Source organism: Esox lucius, chromosome 7 (genome assembly GCF_011004845.1).
Source record: "Esox lucius isolate fEsoLuc1 chromosome 7, fEsoLuc1.pri, whole genome shotgun sequence".
In the NCBI taxonomy this organism is placed as follows: domain Eukaryota; kingdom Metazoa; phylum Chordata; class Actinopteri; order Esociformes; family Esocidae; genus Esox; species Esox lucius.
The window spans coordinates 12293922-12318664 of NC_047575.1; the positions used below are offsets into that span (position 1 = coordinate 12293922).

The 24743-nt window shown below is 42.4% G+C and overlaps 1 protein-coding gene across 1 annotated transcript in view; it reads left to right on the top strand.

The window, feature by feature from the left end:
• The first annotated feature begins 227 nt into the window (after positions 1-227).
• Positions 228-24743, top strand: part of klhl13 (kelch-like family member 13) — a 36231-nt gene continuing 11715 nt past the window's right edge. The window contains 5 exon segments of the mRNA XM_010900156.5: positions 228-660; positions 8417-8488; positions 10344-10485; positions 23037-23169; positions 24508-24704. Coding sequence (XP_010898458.1) covers positions 563-660; positions 8417-8488; positions 10344-10485; positions 23037-23169; positions 24508-24704 — 642 coding nt within the window. The 5' untranslated portion in view covers positions 228-562.

The window sequence follows — 24743 nt, forward strand, 5'->3', positions numbered from 1 at the left end:
TCTCTCAGTTGAACTGTACCTACGATAAAAATGACAGACCTCTACATGCTTTGTAAGTGGGAAAACCTGCAAAATGGGCAGTGTATCAAATACTTGTTCTCCCCACTGTATATCCAAATGTTTTCTTACCGGTGGTATCTTAGCCACTGCTCTCTAGCCAAGTGTTGGGAGACGCTGTCTGTTGTTCCCCCTCCCTTTCACTCCCTCCTCCCTCCTTTCCTCCTCCTCCTATAACAAGCTCAGCACTGCAGTCGCCGCTCCTTTAACAAGGTGGCAGTGTTGTTGAGTTGCCGGAGCAGAGTCCGCACAGCCTCAAAGGCCAACTGGACGGGAGGGCTCCTTCCCCCACTGACGGGAGATTACTGTGAGCTGCCGCTGGCCCAGTAGGGAGACACCATCCGTTGGATCACCGTGTGGATCCCCCGCTCTGCCTGTCCGGCCGCTGCTCTGCCTCCCTCTGATCCGTGTGGGCAGAGTGGGATGGAACCCTTCGCTGGGAGCCTGTTCATGGAAATGCTCTTTACCGCTGTTAGCTCTGTAGCTCCGTGCTGGTGACAACAACATGCCGTTAAAATGGAAAAGCGGTTCTCCTGTCAGCTGGAAATTCCCAGTGCCAGTTCTTAAGACGTCCAGGTCTTCGCCACTCTCTCCTGCCTACATGTGAGTAGGGGCAGAACTGGCACTCAGCATAATGAATAGCCTGTTATTGTGCACGGGATGTTATGGTGTTGATGGTGTGTGTTCTTGGTTATTTGTTTTCTAGTTCAGTTGTCGTTTAGTTTTGGGTACGTGGAGTCCCCCCGTTTTCTCTTATTGCAGCTTAACTGAGCGGAATGCGATGCATGCGTTGTGTGTCGGGCGGTTGATTTAATACCTTCCTTTGTGACTGGCCACCTAGATAGATGAATGCTGTCCTTCAGTGCAGTATGTCTCATTATCCATGGGCCTGTTTTGAAGAACAAAAACATATTGTCCAGAACTACGTCCACTACCCCTTTGCCCTCCCCGGGGGTGTGTTTATCCGGCTGCAAGGACAGTCTGCTGCCACAGCTAGATGGGGAAGAACCTGCCTGCTTTTGTCAGGGCGTCTGTCGTGCCCTGATTTAGGAGCTATTGTCGTCTGCTTCTGCTCTCTGGAGGGGGGGAAGGGCAGAATATAGAGGGTGCATCCAGGCTCTCCTCCCTCCATCTCCCCATATCATGTCTTGTGCCCGTAGTCCTACTAGGGTAGCTGTTATGGAAATGGCGGGGATCAGTGTACAGTTACCTGCCCTGATCTGAGTTAACGGACTGGCATCCTCAGGATGCACAGGCCATGTCAGTGCCTGCAGTCCTGGCCAGTTTCAGGGAAAGTGAACGTCAGTATATTTCTTGGCTTGATTGAAATGCTCACAGTTGATTCTTTTTTCTTCCTATGTCTAATGGACTTTCAGGGTCTGTTTATTGCTCTTTACAGCAACAATGTAAATGGTCTCTATAGATTGGTACTGCATCTTCCTTTGATTATGCTTAATACAGGGATTTTCCTGCTAAGCAAAAAATGCTAACTTGTAGTTAAACATCTCATTTTCAAAAATAAAACAAACCCCTTCAAAAAAACAATTCCTTATAAATCATAAATGTTACCATAATTCACATTTCTGTTGGTGCAGGATTATTTTCATACTGTACAAACCTGTTTCAAAATAAGGTCTTTATCTTACAGTAGAAGTGATTGAAATTAAAATACTGGGTGCATATTATTTTCCAGTTCTGATGTGTATGAGCTATTGAAGGTGCCTTTTATAACACGTAAAGCCGTGTACTACCAGAAGTCACATTCCTGAGTATTTACACGACTACTAAAACACAGCCAATGATTTTACCTTTCTAGAACCGCATGCCAGTATTGGGCATTTGTTTTCCCCATGCCCTTTTTGAATAGGCGTATACATGCAAAATACTGTGTATGGGTTTATATTTAGCAGTAAGGCACGGGGAGGTGTGGTATATGGCCAGTATACCACGGTTAAGAGGTCATTTTAGAGACAACGCTTTGGGGAGTGCCTGGACATGCCGCTTAGTCACGGTATATTGGCAGCATACCACAAACCCCCAAGATGCCTAATTGATGTTAGCCTTGAACTATCCAGATGCTGCTCTTCCCTTGTTGTTGGATCTGTATTCTTACCTGTTAGGGTAATGCTTTTGCTAACGGACATACGTAGGGAAAAGGGAGCAGAGCTCTGCACTCAGGAAGAGGCTATCCCCGTCCTTACAGGAGGCTGTGTGGTGGAGCCACAGAGGAGCCTATAATCACAGCACAAACATCAGGCCGCCTGAAAACACATCAGACACATGTAGAGAAGTCAAAATAGCAACTGGGCAGGGCTGTTCAGGGCAGGGTTCACTATTAAATGTTATAGTTAGAAGCTTTTTTGGTCATTTTTAGAAGGGTCGTTTTATTTTACTATCCTAGAATAAGCTGTATGCAGTGGTGAAGTATGTCGGTTTATAGCCTTAGCTTAGGCCTGTCTGTTAGTTTAAACATGATTAATATGGATTGGAAGCCTAAATCTCTCATCTGAGAATTGGTGGCTCCAGCTTAATCTCATAAGCAGCCCCCATCAGGACCTGGGTCGTCCATCTCCTTTCGAATCAATTTAGGATATATGATTATATATATATTTTTTACTGCTTAAAATACGGAAATGGTCAGTGTTTCTCATCAATGTGGTCACAGATTTAGGCTAGCTGCCATGCCATCCCAATACTTTCTCACTGTTCTAAGTGCATTGGAATCCGGTTTATAATAGCAAGCTGGGATCCTGGGATAGGCTGGTGTATGTGGAAGAGCTGCTGTATGTGTTAATGTGTGTGTTAGTGTTTCAGTGTGAGTTATTGTTTAGTGGTGTGTGTGTGTGTGTGTATGTGTGTTGGTGTGTGATTGTGTGTTCGTGTGTGATTGTGTATTAGTGAGTGATTGTGTGTTAGCAGAGGATTATTATTGAGACCGGTCTGTGTTTTGCCTGCAGTTATCCCACTCAAGTCTAAATATAGTCTCTGCCTGTGGTGCGGATTTCATGCTTGGGAGGAATGGCAAAGGTGCACTGCCCGGAAGACCTGGAATAACTGGAATTCAAGGCGGTTGTCCTTGACACTTATGCAAAGATAATTTGTCACCTCAAGGACACTGGTGAAACCTGGTTGTTCATCGGTTGGCGCAATCTGAACATTCTTTAAAATGTTCCAATCAGTATTCCTCAGCCCTCACCCAGTGTCCGTAGCAGTGTTTGGTTAAATCACGGTATACAGGCTGTACAATCAGGACAGGAAACCATAGGCTTAACGCTTTATTACTAGGCTAAATTGTAACAGGATGAACAAGGGATGTGGAGTGGAGGTGGTGTATTTTTTATGGTGATGTATGTATGGAGAAGCACAACACCCTGACTTCCTGGTCATATGACCCCTACGTATAACTGTACCTGAGGGAAACCATTAGCTAATGTAGAATCTGGGTAATATCATTTGGCTCAAAGAACGTCTTCAGTATCCTATGGCTCTAAGAACATATATAACCTCAAACTCCAAGTAAAATGTCTTTAATGTCACATCTCAAAGAAGAATATCCTAAATATCGTATGGATCAAAGTAAAACCTGTGTAATATCATATGGCTCAAAAGCATATTGGGCAGTAAAGCTTTGCATGTGCCAACAGAATCAGCTCATGCATCAGTGTGTCTGTTCCCTGTAGAGTGAGGCTGTCCCTGGCCCACCTTGACTGCTCTGGATGTCCAACTCTCTCTCTTTCCCTCACTGCTCCCCCCAGTCCCTTGATACCACTGTTTCATTTTTCTTCCCCAAAGGGCTGCTGAACACTGCTGTCCAATTTCACTTGAGTGCTGGCTTGGCTACCAGCAGACAGGAGTTTCCTGGCCGTTGGCCTGTGGCACAACAGTGTTTTTTTTAGCACAGGCCCCAGTCCACTGTGATAGGCAGCCAAACCCAATAGCAGCACACTCGACCTGTTTGATTAGGTTTGATTGTCCAGCGTTTTCCACTCCAGTACTCATTGTGCCTACATTTCCTGTGCCCCATGCCTCTCAATTAAGCACACTTATGCAGGACACCCTACAGGACACCCTCAAAACCACAATCTAAATCTGATGACACATTATGAAGGAACAGTAGCTACTTAGCCTGATAATATCCGCCAGGTTTGTCTGCATTTCAGTGTTCTCTCTCTTTCCCAGACAGTGTTGTCTGAAGTATCATAGCTCTGTTTTCACAAGATGGCCACAGTGAATCTTTACCACAGAAATGTCAAATTCGTATCCTCCGTATTTGAAAAGGATACAGCTCTTTGCCAGGAAATCTACCCTACTTCATTTGGAGTAGATATATGCCTAGAAGCTGTATGTATGCTGATGGAAAGGATATAGGGCTATACAGGTGCATGTACACTACTGTATAAGGAATGGTTATAACCCTGTCCAGGTTTATTAGTGTTGGTAACAGGCCTTAGTCTCTAAATAGAGTTGGCGGCCTTGCTGAGAAGCTAGTGAATATACTCTGTGCTTTTTGCCGGTGAGACAGTCACTGAAGAATAGATGCTGCCTGCTGTGTGTTTTGTGTGGCTCCTGCTCATAAGCTGTACTCACCCCAAGGTTTATTTCTGTTCCACGCAGCTCAGATAGGATGGCAGCTCAGCGTCCGCATTAGCATATCTTTCTTCCTGACTTTTTAAATTATGAAAGTAAAAAATCTGCCAATGATACTGCTGGATAGGCCTAATGCTGGAGGTCTTAAAAAGTGTTTCTCAGTAAGCATATTTTGGTGCATGATGTAGTGACTCATATTGCATGACTGGAAACCTTTGGAAGTGTGTGTTTCTTCATACCATGGCTATTTTGTCTCCGACTTCAAAGCTGTTATTGTAATGCACGTACCATCTTCTGAAAATTAGTCAGTGTCCTTTTTCTCTTAATTCGAGTGCATGGTTCTTTGCATTTGGATAAAAGCACTACAGTAACAGCCGTCAACCATTTATTTCTAGTCCGCAACGTCCTGGTTTCAAAGGTAGATAAAAATTATAATTTAGAAAGCTTTTTCATCTGGCCGCTCCCTCAAAGCTTAATTAAGAGACGAGCATCAGGTCCAAAAACAGTTAAAAGGGATTTTGGGTAATCAAAGATGAGAATGTGCAAAGGTCAGTCCCTCAGTGGATCTCATTGACAGGGAGCAGTCTGGAACAGCACGAAGTCACAGCACAGCTGCTCCTCACACCAGTACCTGGAACACGCTGTAGTTCATCATTATGAATTATTTAAGTAATATGTTATGTTAATTATCTGTTTTGGGGATTGTGGTGCTCCTTTCCCTGTCTGGAACAATGTCCTGGTTTTGTGAGGCAGAGCACTGTGTGCCTCTGGTAATCTAGCTCTGGCAGAGCGGTGCCTAGTGAGGTAAATTAGGATTCCCCCCCATGTGCCGCTGGGCTCCTATTCCCTCCTGTTGGCCTGGAAGTCTTTGATATGGCCCAGGATGGCAGGCAGGGTCTTATTGTGGACTTTTCATTATGCTTCTCGTGGCATAGCCCAGGTAGCAAATGGTATCATCCTGTGATTCTGTTAGATAGAAACCATGCCCAAACTATAACATTATACAACAACCAAGTCTGGTTTGAGCAGTATTTTGCATTGCTTCAGGCCATTTTATTATGGTGGGTACCATTTCATCCTGGATCTTTAGTCAGAGAAACGAAAAGATGGCCGTTAGATCAACGCCGAATCACTGTCTGGAAGTTCAAATAAGCATCACAGTTGTGTGTGTATAGTAGAATAGTATGTATGACAAAAACATCCTTGCAAATTGCCCCTCGCATGGTAAAAACTCAACACCTTCAGCGACAGGGCATATTCCTCGGGTAGGATGTGCTACAGTAACTGCTCCGTGAGTTGGATCCACAGCCTTTACTATAATAAGGTTTTGGGATTTTGTGTGTTTGTGAGGTGTTTGTATTTTTATTGCAGTTGGTAATGCGATTGTCTCTTCTGATATACTTAATTCCACAGTCAACATTGCCAGCATACAGTGTAGCTGTATGGAACAGCACAGTGCCTGTCAATACCTTGCCAACTAAGATGTACGTCAGTTTGATAAATGAGTTGCAATCAGTGCCCCCCCCCCTAAACTGAGATTTCCATTAAAGGCATATTTCATAGTTTAGCAAGTTACACCAGTTTTGCGCTTACTTTTAGTGTTGAGGGATCATCCAGACAATTGTTTTTGTCATAGTTCAATTTGAGATTTATTTAATTTTCTAGTGCACAAGATGTATACTGCAGTGATCAGACGTCCCATGTCTTTGAGGTCGATAAAATCATGTCAATTCAGTGTTCAGTATTACGATCATAAATGGGTATCACTCCAACTTTATTTGCTTCTTGCTTTGCCCTTGTATTGGAATTCATTTATAAATCTGAGCACTGCTTATCTTGATCAGCCACGTACACCTCCAGAATTCCATGGGGCCTGGGTCTCCAGGCTAAGACAGTGTTGACGCTACTTTCTGGTGCTCCACAGTTGAATCCATATTTAAGTACGTGTATCCACGCAGGCTGTGAAGAAAAGCAAGTGATGACATGTCAACTGCATTTTATCAGTGAGGGGAACAACACGGAACCTACCAAGTAGCTAGTGTGTTTTCTTCAAATGCAAACCTAGTGATGGGATGACGAAAAACCGTTTAATCTTCAGAGGTTTGCGGAGATGCTTTAGAAGAGAGTCCAACCACTGCAGTTATATTGCTTTTGCATGTAAATAGAAAGTCAAATAAATCTCAGAAATTGAACTTTGACCAAAACTAATGTCTGGATGATGCTTCACCACTAAAAGTGGAAAACGTGGTCTAAGATGCTAAAAATTGTAGAGTTCCTTTAAGTAGAGAGTTTGACAACAAATTTTCCATGCCCCTTTCCTGAAGGGTTGGTTTCATTCCTACTACCTCATTTAATTCCTACTACCCACTGCATATAAATCGTTCAAACAGAATGAGACCACAAACTGTTCACTTCTCCTATTGATTAAAAGTCGCTTGTAAGATGCAAGTTTTCATTATATCTATCATCCAATTTATAAAAGCAATTAAGACGCATCACACACCTACCCCCATCCAATTTGTCCAATTTAATTAATTATTCCCTGATGGGTTTCTAAGAAAAGGTTCACCGACTCCATTCCAGAAAGCAGATGATTCTTGACATGTTCCAGCATCTTGTTAATAAAAAAGAAAACCATCCATCACTACGCAGAGCAGTAGATTTGGGCTTTTAGCAAGGCTCCAGCTACACCTGCCAGAAAATGCACCTCTGCTTGCCATCATTTGGCATTCGTTATGAAGTGGATAATCTTTTTGTCAACTAATTGACCCCTCATGTGTAATGACATCAAAATAGAAATTTTACATTTAAGTACAATAACCTAAGGAACACACCTTTTCTCCTGGACTTTACTATTAGGAAAAAGTGGGAAATTGTCTCAAAATCGAATCCACATTGATACATCTCCACTGATACACCAGCGTCGATAGACAATGTCTAGTGTCGTAATTTCTACGTCATCATTAGGTGTCGCAGTTATCTGTGCCAAAGATGTCCTACTGTCCCGTTTATCAGGAATTAATTAGCAACAAATTTTCAACCAATTTTCAACCAGTAACCAATACTGTGTATCATGAAAAACAATAGTGCCCGTCTATGAATACAAACCATGATGAAAATGAATGGGACATTTCGAAGGATTTGGAAACATTTATATTTGGAGCAGATGGTTAGTGCTAATTCGTAATTTCATTCTAATTAATTCCATCATACCAATATGTATATGCAAAGGAGATGTTTTCAAACAATATTCAATCAATATAATAAATATATAAGCTCTTTTTTGGTTTAATAATGGTAACAAGCATTGTTTGAAAGAAAATTGAATTGAACACCTGTCATACGAAAGTGTTTTTGATTCCATTGACTTTCTCTATAATGATAATATGCTAGTCATACTGTCAATATTTGATGGATTTTACACATTAGAAACATTTTGATTATCTTACACTATTATTCAACTGTTGGATGTATCCACACTGTACTGTTTAATAAATTCTGATGACCATTGCTGCTACTTTAAATGACTTTTTTATGTGTGTTTGTGTGGAACATACTGGTATGTCTGATTAGTTTTTCTCTGTGACATTTTTGTCATAAATGAGATTTTGAGTTGTGTGTTTGTTACCATCACTGTAAATCTGCTGTTTGTGGTTGAAACATGAGATGCCATCTGTGTGTCTTGTTTGGTGCTGTCGTTGGCAGGAGCAGATTTTCTTATTTTTTTATGATTGGGGTGCTTTAGCTGTTGTTGTTCTCTCTGTTCCGGCAGCCACCAACACTCCTTTGTGGTTTGGACAACCCACTCTCTCCTCGCTGCCTCTCCAACTTACCACCTGACAGGGTAAATGTACCAGTACTCTGCCTGTAGTGTGTGCCACTGTGATTGTTCCCGTAGCCATGAATCCTCCTCAGCATCTGTAGTTGCAGCGGTTTTGACCCAGGACTCAGCTCGCTATCTAGTGATCACAAGGCCAGACCTCAGCCAGCTAGCTAGTGCCCCGAAGGCCAGGATACAGCCAGCTAGCTATTCCCAACAAGGCCAGGACCTGCCTATTTAGCTAGTGCCAGTAAGGCCTGGGCTCTGCTAGCTAGCTAGTCCCCACAAGGCCAGGACTTGTCTAGTTAGCTAGTGCCTATAAGGCCAGGGCTCGGCTAGCTTGCTGATGATCACATGTCCTGGTTTTGGCTAGCTAGTGACCACAAGGCCAGTACTCAAGACCTGGATTGCTGCTGGTGTTTCTAAATATTTCATCAACAACTCATTTAGACCTGGGACACCAAGTTTGTGGGATGATCTACTTGGTAGAGTAGAAAACCCCTGCACTAGGCCGTCTGCCTTCATCTCCCTGTAGAAATGCACCTAAAAGGAACAGCTCAACTCTCTGGGTGATCAGGTCCCTATTCAACTAGGCAGTTCTGGATGATTATTGTGTTTAGTATAATATACAGTACCAGTCAACACTTACCCATTCTAGTTTGGACACACCCTTTTACATGAATGTTTGACTGGTACTGTGTATAACATCTTTTAAAGCTAAATATGGACTCTTTTTCTGTAGTTTTTGTGGTCGAAGCCTATCTCTACAAATCATTCTCCTTTTATGTTGGACTAAATGTCTATTACATTTTTCATTGTACATTTAACCTTTTTTTTGCATTACCATAGCCTTTACATACCATGTGATGACAAAACGGATTTCAATATTACTTTTCCCAGTCACTCTCGTCTGATTTCATTTCATGTCTCAGCCATGCCGCTCTTTGAAGTAGAAACAATTTAATCATTATTTAATGCAAAGAGGATTTCATGTGAAGAAAGGAGGGCAAAAAGACATCTTCAGCCTAGACAAACAACTGCCCCGTTTGTAATAAAAGTGCCTGTCTGCACTTTCCCCCCCCCACTGAACCTGAGTGTGTTCAGACTGAATGGTTACAACATTAAAACGGCATTGAACCTGTTCTGCTTCAGTACCTCTCGATGCAGGTGTTATGCTGCATTCTGATAGCAACTGTGGACATTTTAGCCATGGTGCTTCTGATAAGAGAGCACGGTGCTGCTGTTTCCATTCTTATGAGAACAGTTCAACAGAGGGAGCAGCTCTTTCATGTCCTGAAGTTACAATAATAGGAAGTTGATGGTCAGTTTAGCTGCCTTGCCTAAAATGTTGAGGTTAAACAATGTGCTGTTATTGGAGAATTGTAATTTCAGGAGATGGGATGTTGTTTTGAGGGCTTTTGGAAGAGGAGCCAGTGACTCATGATGATGATAGCTGTTGGCATGTGGTGAGGTGGCTAACAGTGATCAGCAGTGTAGTGGGACTGCCTGCATTTTCATCCCTCTAAAGTAGGAGTGCCATATTCAGAGGGGTACGTGCGTGCGCAAGTGAGGGTGTGTGTGCCTGCGTGCGCGCGCAAGAGAGGGCATGCTGGATGTTTGGTGTTCATGTATGATATTTTAAGATGCTGGGGAATTCATGTCCTTTGTGCCTGATGATGCAAGTCTCGTAGATAAGCTCTTCCCTTGTTGTGTCTATGTGGTGTTTCTTCGTAGCCTCTGTACGTCGCAGCAGGACATGGCTCTCCCATGTAGGTTACTGGATCTACACAGAACACTCAAACTCCATTTTGATAAAAATGTCATGCTTTTACTGTGTGAGCTGAACATCTCTGTCCTTCCTTCTCTGCCTCTTCCAAAGATCCCTCGTGGAGGACGACGACCCTCACATGAAAGTGTCGCTGGGGTGCGGTGACATGGGCATCTCAGCCCACCTACAGGCTTCAAAAACAGGAAACACTCGCTTCTTCACAAGCAACACACACAGCTCAGTGGTTCTTCAGGTGAGTTAGGGTGGGATTAATTGGAGGGTTGTCTGGGACAGGGACCAACAGAGGCTTCTGTTTGAGGGAGGGTTGTCTGGGACCGGGACCAACAGAGGTTGCAGTTAGTTTGGACTTGGAATCAAGTAGACTTTGATTGAAATTCACTGCTTTCTCTCCAACTGCATTGTGGAATTGTTTGAGTTTGCAGATTGTTGACGTGCTGCCTGCTGTTACCTACCTGGCTACCTGCCAAACTTTTTCGAATTTACTCTATATTAACTAATTGGTCAAAATTCTATTTTAAGAGTTTTACCAACGCAATATGTTTTATCTGTTGACCTCTTACCCAACTTTACTACACCGGGACTCTTTTTGGACATAATTGGACATAATTAAGTATCATTAAAATGCCTTATCACTGTAATTGTTGTGGCAACAACAGGGAGGAGAATGTTCGTCTTCAGTTAAAGATAGCAGAGTTAGAGGCTCGGCTTCTGACGCAAATGTCAGGCAAGGATTATGCTAGTGTAGAAACAGAAAAAACTGCGTCAGTGCCACCAGGAAGAAACAATAGTTTTGTTAGCCCCCCGGCACAGCTCCTGCAGCCGGGCAATAACTTTCTCTTGGTCACTGGGAAGAAATGCCGTTGACCAGTTAAACCTGAATCGTTGCTAAAACCAACTGAGACTTTCAACAGGTTTTCCCCACTGAAGTCGGAGTCAAGGCCCGAGCAGTCTTTTGTGGGGAATGATCGGCAGGCATGTTCTACCGGTGGCCTTGAAAAACTAAAAACTTTAGTCATCGGCAATTCCATTACACGCAGTATTAGACTGAAGAATCAGCCGGCGATCGTACACTGTTTACCGGGGGGCAGAGCCACCGACGTAGCTGCAAATCTGGGGTTGGTGCTAGCGAAATCTAAAACTGGTATAGAGAGTACAGAGATATTGTTATTCAAGTTGGCACCAACGACGTTAGGATGAAACCGAGGTTACGAAGCAGAACATAGCATCAGCGTGTAAACTAGCTAGAAAGATGTGTCGGCATTGAGTAATTGTCTCTGGCCCCCTCCCAGCTAGGGGTGGTGACGAGCTCTACAGCAGACTTGCGCAACTCAATCACTGGCTGAAAACGGAGTTCTGCCCGTCGCAGGAGGTAGAGTTTGTAGATAATTGGCTTTCTTTTTGGGACTCTCCCAGAAATAGGGCCAGGCATGATCTGCTGAGGAGCGACGGCCTCCATCCTAGCTGGAGTGGTGCTCTTCTTTTATCTAGGAACATTGACAGGAGTCTCAATCCTATGGCCTTAACATGAGAGAGGGTGCAGGTCAGGCTGCAGGCTGTTAGCCAGCCTGCTAGCATAGTGGAGTCTGGCAATAGCATAGCCAGAATAGTTAGTACAGCTTTACCTATTGTCACTGTGAATCGTTTCAGGCTGAGAAAAGTTAAACAAGGTAGTGCTAATAAAAACAACCTCATTAAGATAAAGCCTTCCTCCACCTCGGTCACAAAAATAAAAATAACTGTATCACTTCGCATCTCAAAATGGGACTCCTAAATGTTAGATCCCTTGCTCCAAAGGCAGTTGCAGTAAATGAATTAATCTCTGATCATAAACTAGATATTATTGGTTTATGTGAAACGTGGCTAAAGCCTAATGGATTCACTGCCTTAAATGAGGCCTCTCCTCCTGATTATACTAGAGATCATATCCCTCGTGCATCCCGAAAAGGAGGGGGGTGTTGCTAATATTTATGACAGTAAATATAAATTTACTCTCAAACATATCACTTAGTTTCATTCTTTTGAAGTTTTACTCATGAAAGTTAACCAGGCCGATAAATTGTTTTACATAGCTACTATTTATAGGCCCCCCGGGCCATACACAATGTTCCTCAATGAGTTTCCAAAATTCTTGTCTAACCTTGTAGTCATGGCAGATAGTATTTTGGCGATTTCAATATTCATATGGAAAAGTCCAATGATCCTCTTCAAAAAGCCTTTGAAGCCATAATTGACTCAATGGGTTTCATCCAACATGTCTCAGGTCCAACACACTGCAACAATCACACCTTAGATTTAGTCCTGTCACGAGAAATAGATATTGTAGTTCTAATAATTTCCCCCCAAAATCCTGGATTATCGGATCACTGTCTTATTACATTTATCGTTAAAACAAGGAATCCACTTGCTCCGCAAACAATGAGTTTCAAAAGCCGTACTATAAATTCTCGGACTACAAATAAATTCCTTGATATTCTTACAAGTTTGCTCATTAACGACAGAGTAAATAAATCTGTAAACAATCAAATCGAGGATCTAAACTCTAAAATACTGCAAAATACATTAGACACAGTTGCACCACTAAAAACAAAAGAAATACGCAACAAGAAACTTGCTCCCTGGTACACAGACAATACTAGAGCACTTAAGCAAGCCTCCAGAAAATTGGAGCGAAAGTGGCTCTCCACCAAGTTGGAAGTATTTACACTAGCCTGGATAGACAGTACACTACAATACCGAAAATCACTCACGTCTGCTCGATCAGCTTATTTCTCCAACCTGATTGAGGTGAACAAAAGAGGTTTTTGTTAGAGGGGGGTTGTCTAGGACTGGGACCAACAGAGGGTTCTGTTAGAGGAGGGTTGTCTGGGACCGGGACCAACAGAGGTTTCTGTTAGAGGGAGGGTTGTCTAGGACAGGGACCAACAGAGGTTTCTGTTAAAGGGGGTTGTCTGGGACAGGGACCAACAGAGGTTTCTGTTAGAGGGAGGGTTGTCTAGGACAGGGACCAACAGAGGTTTCTGTTAGAGGAAGGGTTGTCTGGGACAGGGATCAACAGAGTACTGGGGTCAATGTACACATCAAAATGTTTTCATTTCCTGGCATTTATCTTATTTATTTGACAAAGAATGCAAAGATAGTTGTTGCTGAAAGAGGAGCCAGCCAGATTCCACCCCATGTTGCAGCAGTACATGTGTACTGGAGGCAGCAGCAGCTCATGCTGCTGCAACAATGTAGGCCTTGATGTAGACATGAATGAACCTCATAAAAGCATTTATGAAATATGCTGGGTGATGTTCATGTGCCAACAGGGGACCTGTGATTGATTCTGGAAAATATGCATGTTGTGTCTTTAATGTCTGAAAACGTTGCCAGAAAAAGACTAAGGGCCTAATTTGGTCTTTACCCATGTCAAAGAAATATCTACAAATCTCTGGACTCAGCAACTAATGGGACTACTCTAAAACACATTGCGAATAACACCGACTGGTTCCTGTGTTCCAACAACCCTACTCAACTGTCTAACAGAATTGTGTGCTAGCCTCTTTTGTCTAACTCTAAGTCGCATTTAATTTTTTCTGTACCAACCCATTTCTTATTTTGTCGTACATCTATTTTGGCATTCTTACAATTAACATCAAACTTGTTTTATAAGCGCTTCAGTGTTTAGCCTTTGCCACCCTATTTAAAGGCCAATGTTTTCTCAACTTGAATGTGCCTTTTCATAACAATAACAATCACTGTTACCAACCACCCACACAAAACACACGTCTAAGCCATTGTAATCACTCGCACATCTGAATGCCGATGCGAAGCGCATGGAGGGCAACGCACATCAATAATGGAATAAATCAGGGTCACCCTTGCTAGCTGGCTGGCTAAGAGATAAGACTTGACTCTCCAACCCATTAGTTTAATTTGATAAGAAGAATGATCAGTGAATTATTCAATTGAGTTCCTGCAGAGAAAGGGAATTATGTCCTAAGAAACACTGAAAACTGTCTCTTATGCTCCACAAAGAGTTGTCAAACTGATATCCCTCATGAAGTTGGATGAAAGTAATGGAAGCGACTGCTCCCTCCAGTTGAAATGGCCTAGTTTTCTCATCGCATGCGTTTAACGAGAAGTCTTGTGAAAATGACGAAATTACTGTTGAAATGGAGATGAAATTGTATGTATTATTTACACTACCGTTCAAAGGTTTTGGGTCACTTTCCTTGTTTACCATGAAAACATGCATGAAAGGGGTTTGAATAGGAAATATAGTCATTACCAACATTAGAAATAATGTTTTTTAAATGAAATATTAAGTGTCCTTCAAACTTTGCTTTTGTCAATGAATCCTCCATTTGAAGCAATAACAGCCTTGCAGACCTTTGGCATTCTAGTTGTCAATTTGTTTAGGTAATCTGATGAGATTTTACTGCATCCTTCCTGACGCGCACCTCCCATAAGTTCGATTGGCTTGATGGGCACCTCTTGCGTACCATACAGTCAAGTTGCTTCCAACAACAGCTCAATGTTGAGCTCCAGTGACTGTGCTAGGCACTCCATTATAGGCAGAATACCAGCTGGCTGCTTCTTCCCAAAATAGTTCTTGCATAGTTTAGAGCTGTGCTTTGGGTCATTGTCTTGTTGCTCCAATCAAGTACCATCCACAGGGTATGGCATGGCATTGCAAAATGGAGTGATAGCCTTCTTTTTTCAAGATCCCTTTTACCCTGTACACATTGGACTTCACCACCACCAAAGCACCCCATGACCATCACATTACCTCCTCCATGCTTGAAAGATGGCATCCAGCATTTTTTTTTATTTGGTCTGCATATGGCATATGTTCTTTGTGATCCGAACTCTTAGATTTGTCTGTCCATATAACGCATGTTTTCTATCTTCCTCTATCCTATGTCTGTGTTTTTTTGCGCATCGTAAGCCTTTCTTTTTATTGGCCTGTCTTCGATATGGCTTTGCAACTCTGCCTAGAAGGCCAGCCGTCGTCTTTTCTCTGTTGACATTGAGACTGTTGTTTTGTGGGTACTATTTAATGAAGCTGCCAGTTGAGGAACTGTGTGGCATCTGTTTCTCAAATTAGACACTGGTTAGAACCAGTTTCCGATATTCTGTGAAGGGAGTAGTATGCAACGTTGTACAAGATCTTCAGTTTCTTGGCAATTTCTCACATGGAATAGGCTTCATTTCTCAGAACAAGAGTAGACCGATGAGTTTCAGAATACATTTATTTATTTATGGCCACTTTGAGCCTGTAATTGAAACTACAATTGCTGATGCTCCAGATACTGAACTATTCTGAAGAAGTCCAGTTTTATTGCTTCTTTAATCAGCACAACAGTTTTCAGCTGTGCTAAGATAATTGCAAAATAATTTTCTCAATTAGCCTTTTAAAATGATTAACTTGGATCAGCAAACACAATGTGCCATTGGGAAACCAGACTGATGGTTGCTGATAGTGGGCCTCTGTACGCCTATGTAGATATTCCATTGAAAATCATCCATTTCCAGCTACAAAGGTCACATACAACATTGACAATGACTACACTGTATATCTGATCAATTTGATGTTTTTAATGGACGAAACATTTTCTTTTTTTTCTAAATGACCCCTAACCTTTGAACAGTAGTCTATATCGCTAGCTGTGATGGAAGGAGAAACCAGTGTATTGACCCCTGCAGTGCAGGCAGTCAGTGACTCAGCGCGTTGGGCTCCAGCTGTGTGATAAAGCATCATTCAGTCACTGAGTCAGTCAGTGAGTCAGGCTCTGTGCCCTGCCTGGCCCATGCCTATCTCTGTCCAAACGTGAAGGTCATCATGCAGAGACGGGCTGGCGGAAAGCTGCTGGACTCAATACACTATACAACCCGTCCATACTGTACCCCTGAACTTGTCAGTGAGACGGAGGTGCGCTGGGATGACGTGGACCTGGTTTTAGACAGACCGCTTCCAAGGTCCCCCTGCAATAACTCTCCTCCTGGGGATTGATTTCTATAGCCTTTGTCACAGAGTTTGTCACGTGCTGAAAAGGTTCAAGATGCGTGGCACTGGGGGGGTGGGGGTTGTATCTTATTTGATACAGCACAGCATAGGCTGTCACAATCACATTGACATGGTTGTCTCTGCAAGGTTATTCTATCGATGGGCAACATTGACAACTGTCTACCTGATGTTGTTCAGAGTTAATGACAACAACCACTGTCCCTAGTATGAGGTACGTTTAAAGTTATCATTCGAAAGTTTGCTAGGTCATTAGAGCCACACAAGTGGTAGGCGAACAACTAAATGTAGGAAAGAAGCATATCTTTCCATTGTCAGCAGTCATATATTATTGTCCATCTTTTCTTTCCCTTTTGTAACTACCCCTAAGTATGGCTCTGGAAAAGATTGAGACGGTCATGCAGTAGTTGCATGAGACCAAAAGCAGTGAAAATGTTTAGGAAGCACTGACAATTAAATGAATGTTAATAAAGTAGTCGGGGGTCGTCATGTCACCAAATGTGATGCTTCTTTATTGACACCTTAGTCTGCAACTGAAACTTGAGCGCTGGTCTTGACAAAACCATAAATATCCTCTAAAGCTATCCTCAACAACAGTTTTTCCTCCACGTGAGAAGAGGTTTCATTGAAGACTTTCATCATAAAATAACAATAGAGCCAGCTAACAACACTAAAATCAATTTGCGCTGTAGGAAATATTGAGCCTTTGGAATATTAGAGCTTTAGACCGTATTCATTTAAAGGTGCATTTGACTGGTGTTATCAACACATTTGTTTTATAAAACAAATCACGTTAAATTCACCAGTTTTTATTTCCTCTATAATGTTACACAAATGGATACGATATGGATGTACTTTTTTTCGCTCCCCTAAATCAAAAACAAATAATTTGCTGGCAGTTCATCAGAAAACAATAAAGCTGGGAGCTGTTTTTTTCTCTTTTCATCTAGTGATTGAGTTAGGGCATGGTAACCCACATAGGGCTCTTGAACCACCCTCCTGCCGCTTCCTGGGTATTTATAGATTACATTCCACAAATGTTTTGAAATTTTTATAACCTCTCATTTATGACTGGATGTGTAATAGGTTGTGTTTGTGCCTAATCTCTAAGTAGAATTATCAAACCTTGGTTAGCCATGACATTATATGTTTGAAAGTGAGTGTGGTGTTTTAAAGATATCTGTTTTGGCTGGTTATTTTCTCATTGTTATTCACCGGACAGTAGAGAGGAGAAGTTAGAGAGAATGTGCACTGAAATTCAACCAATCTTTTTAAATAGGCTACTAAAACTATACCATTTGGCACATTTATGCTATTTAGCATTAGTGGATGTCTAGCTTTAGGATCACAAGCACAGTATCAACTACAAAGATGTGAGCTTTTTTTTCAAAGTTTACGGTTCTATTGCGACTGTTTCTGGCATGGAAAAGTTCATCTTCAGTCTTGCTAGCAAACGCTAAATTCTTATGATTATTCCTAGGACGTTAGTAGATAGCTGTTGAAACGACCAGTGGCAAGAGTAATACAATTCATAGACGCTATGGCGAAGGTAAACTTAATATGAAACGTTACTCAGTTTAACACAATTCTCAATGGAGTCTAGCGACTGTTGAAACGTGTAATGCCGTGGCGTTGTGGTTAAAGTAATTGCCTCTCATGTGGAAGATCTAAGTTCGAATTTATTGAGAGCAACGACATTTATTGTTTCTGTAAGATTCCGCGATTCTCTCGTCTTTTCACTTGATTAAAAAGTTTAGTTATCGTCGCCTTTATTGATAGTTATTCTTATGCCATGAAATGAAATAGCTTGGGCAGACTCGCTAGCAAATGCACAGTTCTTATGACTATTCCGGTATGTTAGTAGATGCCGGTAAAGCTTATTACTGGCTAATTCGCTGTTAAAACATCCAGTGGCAAACGCCATACATAAACGCTATTTTTGGTGGAGGTAATCTTAGTAAGAAACGTTAGTCAGTTTAACTGTATCAGTGTCATTCACGAATGGCAAATTAACTATTAAAATGGCCAGTGGCAAAACAGGAATATATGACATCCGGCATATGTACAGCTCTGTGGTGTAGACAGTCTTTCACGTGGGCGCCCCTTCCTATTGCAGGCCGGCTGAAGTAGGCTTGCGCCATTTGCGGCTAAGGTTCGCACCCATGGGAGAGAAAGCTAAGCTCCGCCCATGCGATACGTTATCTGATTGGGTCGAATACAGCAATATGTACACTGCTCAAAAAAATTAAGGAAACACTTATGTCACTCATCTGGCCTCGATGAACCAAATATATTAAAGATCAAAATCTTTACTGTACATTATGTAATTCTTTGAGAACAATATGACTTAACAATGGTCAATGCAAACCATAATCACCAACCGATTGAGGGCTGGCTTCAAACTCTCATCCAAAATCAATGTAAACTATTGAAATCACAGGCTGTTCTGACTTAGTTAATATTTCATCATGGCAACTCATAATGTGACTCAGTAGGGTGTATGACCCCAAATGCCTGTATGCCATTCCAACAATGTCTGGGCATGCTCCTGATGAGATGGAGGTGGATGGTGTCCTGGGGGATCTCCTCCCAGACCTGGATCAGGGCATCAGTGAGCTCCTGGACAGTCTGTTGTGCTACGTGGCAGCGTCGGATGCACCGATACGTAATGTCGCAAAGGTTCTCAATTTGATTTAGGTTTATGGAAAGCTAACCCTGCTCTCATCTATGAAGAGAACGTGGCACCAATGGCCAACTTGCCAATTCTGGTGTTCCCTGGCGAATGCCATTCGAGCTGCACAGTGCTGGGCTGTGAGCACCGGTCCAACTAGAGGATATCGGCCCTCATGCCACCCTCATGGAGTCTATTTGTCACAGTTTGGTCAGAAACATGCACCCCAGTTGCCTGCCTGCTCTTCCTGTTCCTCCTTGCACAAAGGAGCAGATCCCAGTCCTGCTGCTGGGTTGATGCCCTTCTACGACCCTGTCCAACTCTCCTCGTGTAACGACCCGTCTCCTGGTATCTCCTCCATGCTCTTGAAACTGTTCTGGGAGACACAGGACACCTTCTAGTTATGGCGCATATAGATGTGCAATCCTGGAGGAGCAGGACTACCTGTGTAACCTGAATCGGCTGCTGGTACCGCCTCATGCGGCCAGTAGTGACAAGGACACTAGCAAAACACAATGCTAGAGAAGAATCTGGAAGGATAAGGAGAGAGCAGCTGTCTGTGGCCACCACCTGCAAAACCGTTTCATTTTTGGGGGTTGTCTTGACAGATTGATATCACTGGACAGATTGATATCCCAGACGTTTAATTGATTTGGTCTTATACTGTGATGATTACGTATTCCCTTAATTTTTTTTGAGCAGTGTAGCTGACCATTGGATAAAGCATTGGTGTGATTAATGTGATATAATCCTGATAATAATAATATATACTGTATTTCATATTTGCTACACTTTGCTGTTGCTTCCAGACAGGTTATTTGAACTTTCCCCTCTTCTCTGCATGTCTTGTCTGATTTGACTGCGACATGGCCTACTGAACTATTTTCCATGGTGCAAGTGGCCTATTTCAGAGCAATATCAATGGAGATATGCAATTTAGATACATTTATGTAACACGGCCTAGCAGTTAGAACTTTTATAAAGGAATTGGAGTGATTATTCGGAATCGCAATTGATGGTATGTAACATTGCTCTGTGTGTGAGGTGACACTTCTTTCAGAAGCTCTGCAGTTCTGAAGTGCATTTCATGTAATAACCCACATGCAATTTTATAGACCTGCATTTGTGCACAGGCCAGGTAACGCATGTGCTGACGCAATGGCCTATTTAACAAATAAATGAAAGCGCTCAGATTGGCGGAAGACAGAGCACATTTTGGAGAGCCGTAGTGTGGTCTTTCAGCACAGACAACCTGTCTCAACATTTTAAACAAAACTATATAGCAGTGGTATTCAAATGTGGCTTCAAAGCCAGTTCCACTCCATTTGTCCACTGCAACCCCATAATCAGGGACTTAGCCTTGCGTTGTACCTCATCATTAATGCCCCCACCTAGCTTCCCTGGTCTAAATAAGTCCCTGATTAGGGGGTTGCAATGAAAACATGGAGTGGAAGTGCTTTGAGGGACACATTTGAATCCTACTGCTCTTTAGCATAAACCATTTATTAGACAGGCCAAACTATTACAAAAAGCTTGTTAAACATTGTTGTTCACTGCCAGTTAAAACAATTTGGCAGGTCTGTGTGGATATACAGTAGAGCAGTAATTTTCTGTCTTGCATAAATTTGGATCTGATATAAAGTTCCAGTTATGAGTTTGGACACTTAACCTTTTAAGTGGCTACTGTCTTATTTTCGGATCAGATATGGTTGAATAGGCATTTAACAGATACAGTTGGGCTTGAATATATACATTTAGGATCTGATTAAGATCTCTACTGTAGTTTGAAAGGTGTGGGAGGAATAGCGATCCTAATAATAAGACCAATAAGAAGAAGACCAAGAAGACAACCTTTGCACACTAATTCTGGTCATTATGTTTGCTTCGGAATATAAATGGATGAACCAGCACAAAGATGCATTTTTGATAGGGAGACCGTTCAACATAGTTGTGGCCTATTAAATAATGTAGAGTAATTATGTATTTCACATTGGGTATAACATTAATGGCTGACTAAAAACAAATGAGACTTTGACTATACTATATTTCTTAAGGCATTGTCAGGTTCATAATTATGCTGTGGATGATGCATTTAACCACACAGACACATCAAAGATACAGTTGTTCTTCTGATCTGAGCTGCAGGATGAGATGGGAACTGGGAAACAGTTCAATTTTTGTGATGCGAGAATGTGTTGCCTAGGGTGGTCTGGAGGTCTGAGCCTTCTCTGTTAAATCACAGCAGCAGCATGTTTGAATTCGGCCCACAGCTACTCTGAACAAAAATATATACGCAACAGGTGAAGTGTTGGTCCTATGTTTCGTGAGCTGAATCAAAAGATCCCAGACTTTTTCTATACATACAAAAAGCCTATTTTTGTACAATTAGTACTTCCTTAGTTTAGGCCCCTTTTCGTGAGTTTTTCTGTGCTTCCACACTGTTGTTGCTTGCTCCTTGGGGTTTCGACTGGGTGTTTCTTAAAAGCACTTTGTGACAACTGCTGATGTAAAAAGGGCTTTATACATGAATTTGATTGATTGATAATCCATTCACCTGACAGGTGTGGCATTTCAACAAGCTCATTAAACATTGTGATCATACTACAGGTGCCCCTTGTGCTGGGAAAAATATAAGACCACTGTAAAATGTCTAGTTCTGTTATGACCCAATACCACCGATGTCTAAAGGGAGTGTGTAATTAGGCACGATGACTGTAGGTATGATCACCAGAGCTGTTGCCAGAGAATTCCGTGCATTCAATTTTGACTAACAGAAGCTAGAGAATATAGCAAAGTTACCTGCCAGCCTCACCACACCTCTTGAGGTCTGAGAAGCCTGGATTTATACCTTGTTTATAGCGAAAACGTAAAAATAACGGAAACATGTCCAGCTTTATTTAGGTGTTGCCTATGTATTCCCTTCTCTTTCCATTCGATGGCTATGTGTAACTTGTGCTCCTGCAACTTATCAGAATGCTGCAGTTCCCCTAGTCCTCAGTTCCCCTAGTCCTCAGTTCCCCTAGTCCTCAGTTCCCCTAGTCCTCAGTTCCCCTAGTCCTCAGTTCAACATTCCTAAGTCAACTTGCTATTTTGCACACTCCATTAGTTCTCAACTGAAGCTTGCGTCCACTACCAGATCATTTTGTTTTCCTGTAGAGAAGCAAGGGAAGCTGCTCCTCTCTACCTCCTGCCGGAGCTCAAACCCTACATTCCCAACTTTACTAACTGAGTAGTGTGAAGAAGATGCAATTGGGTGTAAACATCAGTCACCTTTTACCTGTTCCTTGTTTCGAGTTAGTGTGTTTGGCAGTTTTACGTTTTTCCTTGGTAAGTCTTCCCTAACTGTGCTCTTTTAGTGCTCATTCACTAAAATATGACTTCATATCTGAATTCAATATGCAATATGTATGCTTTATGTATTGGTGGAATGTTAGGTCACCTTTTGACGCAGGGGAATGAAGATTCAAATATGTGATAATGATTGTAGCAATTAATAGCATTTTAGAGGTTTAAATTGTACCTATTAAAGGAAAGAAATAAACAACACTATCTTAATTTAAAGCTGTGTAAAGAATGTTGATTACAATCTATCAGTCTGTGTCTATTATAATAGGCTACGTGTTTAAGTGTTTCATTGGTCCCTTTTGGGGCTTCATGAGGATATTCCTGTCCTATTCAGTAAGTGACAGGAGAACAATATTTTCTTAATTCATAGCTATAAGTAACACCACTTCTGTACTATATTTTGCTGTATGTTCACCAGATTAGATTGTCCTTGCAACTTTACCAGACCGCTGCAGTGTCCAGTCCTCTCATGTGACCCTGCACGTCAGATTTTGTGGTAAATTGATCCAACTTCTCTCCGCGTTGGTGAATGTCAGATAGTGTCTCAGAAGAGGTCTCTTCATTTCCGGCTCCCCCAACATTATGTTCATTTATGAAAAAATATTTTTACAATTATTTCTTGAGGTTGCCAACCCTTGTGTACCAAATTGGGCAGGACTGTTCAAAGCTGCTTGAACCCCTCCGGAATGAACCCATGGCCTGGGTCACGACTGGCTGGTCTCTCCACAGCTCTTTAATAGGCTGGTCCTTTCTCTCTCAGGGATTTGACCAGCTGAGGATAGAGGGATTATTGTGTGATGTAACGCTGGTGGCGGGGGACGGAGACGAAGCCTTCCCAGTGCACCGTGCCATGATGGCCTCCTCCAGTGACTACTTCAAAGCCATGTTCACAGGTAAGCCTTTATGTCTGCCTCCCTCGTTTTCTCTCATTCTATTCACTTCTGTCTGTCTTCCCCTTTCCCCTTTTTCTCTCCCTCTTTCTGCCTCCCTTCCCTCTCCACGTCCCACTCGCTCCCCCTCTTCCTCTTTTGCTTTCTTTTCCCTCTTTCTCTTGCAATCTCTCTGATTCACCATCTCGTTCTCTCTGATTCACCATCTCTCTCTGGCTCGCTCTGTGCATCGTGGGATGGAACGTCCAAGCACAGTGTTAATTGGTGATTAACAGCCTGAGTGATCAGAGGGTTGGCCTGCTTCTGACATGCCTGTCAATCTCGCCATACTCTGGCTCTCTGCCGCTGTTTGCGTTGTGTAGCATGGTGGTTGTTCAAATCTCTGTCTGATATGGACACTGTATTTTTGAGCCGGCCATGGAGAATCAAAAGGGCGTGGTTGCTCCGTCTTTTTTTTCCTCTGGCCTCGTAGATAGAAATATTATTAGCTTGTCAATCTCTCTGAAAGACGGTTCTTCCAAAGTGCACAGCAGGAATCCTCCAGGGTGAGAGACGCCGCTATTTACCCATCCTGTCATCTCTACAATCTGACGAGCTACCATACCTTGAATTAGACATGGGCTTTTCCCCCAGGGGATCAGGTTTTGATTTGCATCGTGCTTTTCACAAGACAATGCAAATATTGCCTTCATCGTTGAGGTGAGCCTGAAGTTGTTTTGAAAAGAGCTTTCTTTTATTGTACAACACCTAGTTAATCATTTGAAGGATCAGCAACAATATCTAGCATATGTATTTGTATTCACTCCCTAAATGTTTTTTTTTTTCTTGCTTAGTAGCTGCTTCACTCATTACGCAAATATGAATTACTTACATGGAGTGTGGACAAAAATAGCATTAGGCAAGTTGAATTGTTCTTATCAGGCGGAATTGGACATCTTTAATACCTGTAAGTGGTTGAAGAGATATTTGACCAGCATGTAGCGTATCTGAGAGGTTCAGATGTGTTGTTGAGCTGAACTAGCCACGGTAAGAGGGACGTGAGTCACTGTTTAAGCCGGTAATAAGGAGGGGAGTATACTGCTGCAGATGCTGAGCAAAGGCTTTTTACCGCGACCCACAGCCCTCTCTGGTGAATTATACAACAGGCTTTAGTGAATACATTTCCTTTACATGGAGTCATAATGGTAGATGTGTGAAAGCTCTGTGGAATAGTGCCTTTTCGCTCTGTTAGTCTTGACTGGCAAAGGCAAAGCTCATAGGTGACGCTATTACGTTTTTATCTGACTGGTGCCTTTATGTAACCCGTTTGCGGTCTTTTCTCTCCCCTCTTTCGTCATGCAGGTGGAATGAAGGAACAGGATTTAATGTGCATCAAGCTTCATGGTGTCAACCGAATAGGCCTGAAAAAGATCATAGACTTCATCTATACAGCCAAGCTGTCTCTGAACATGGAGAACCTGCAGGATACACTGGAGGCAGCCAGCTTCCTCCAGATCCTCCCTGTGCTTGACTTCTGCAAGGTGTTTCTCATATCTGGGGTAAGGAGCCCAACACAGCGAGCTCCTGCAGCCCGCTCA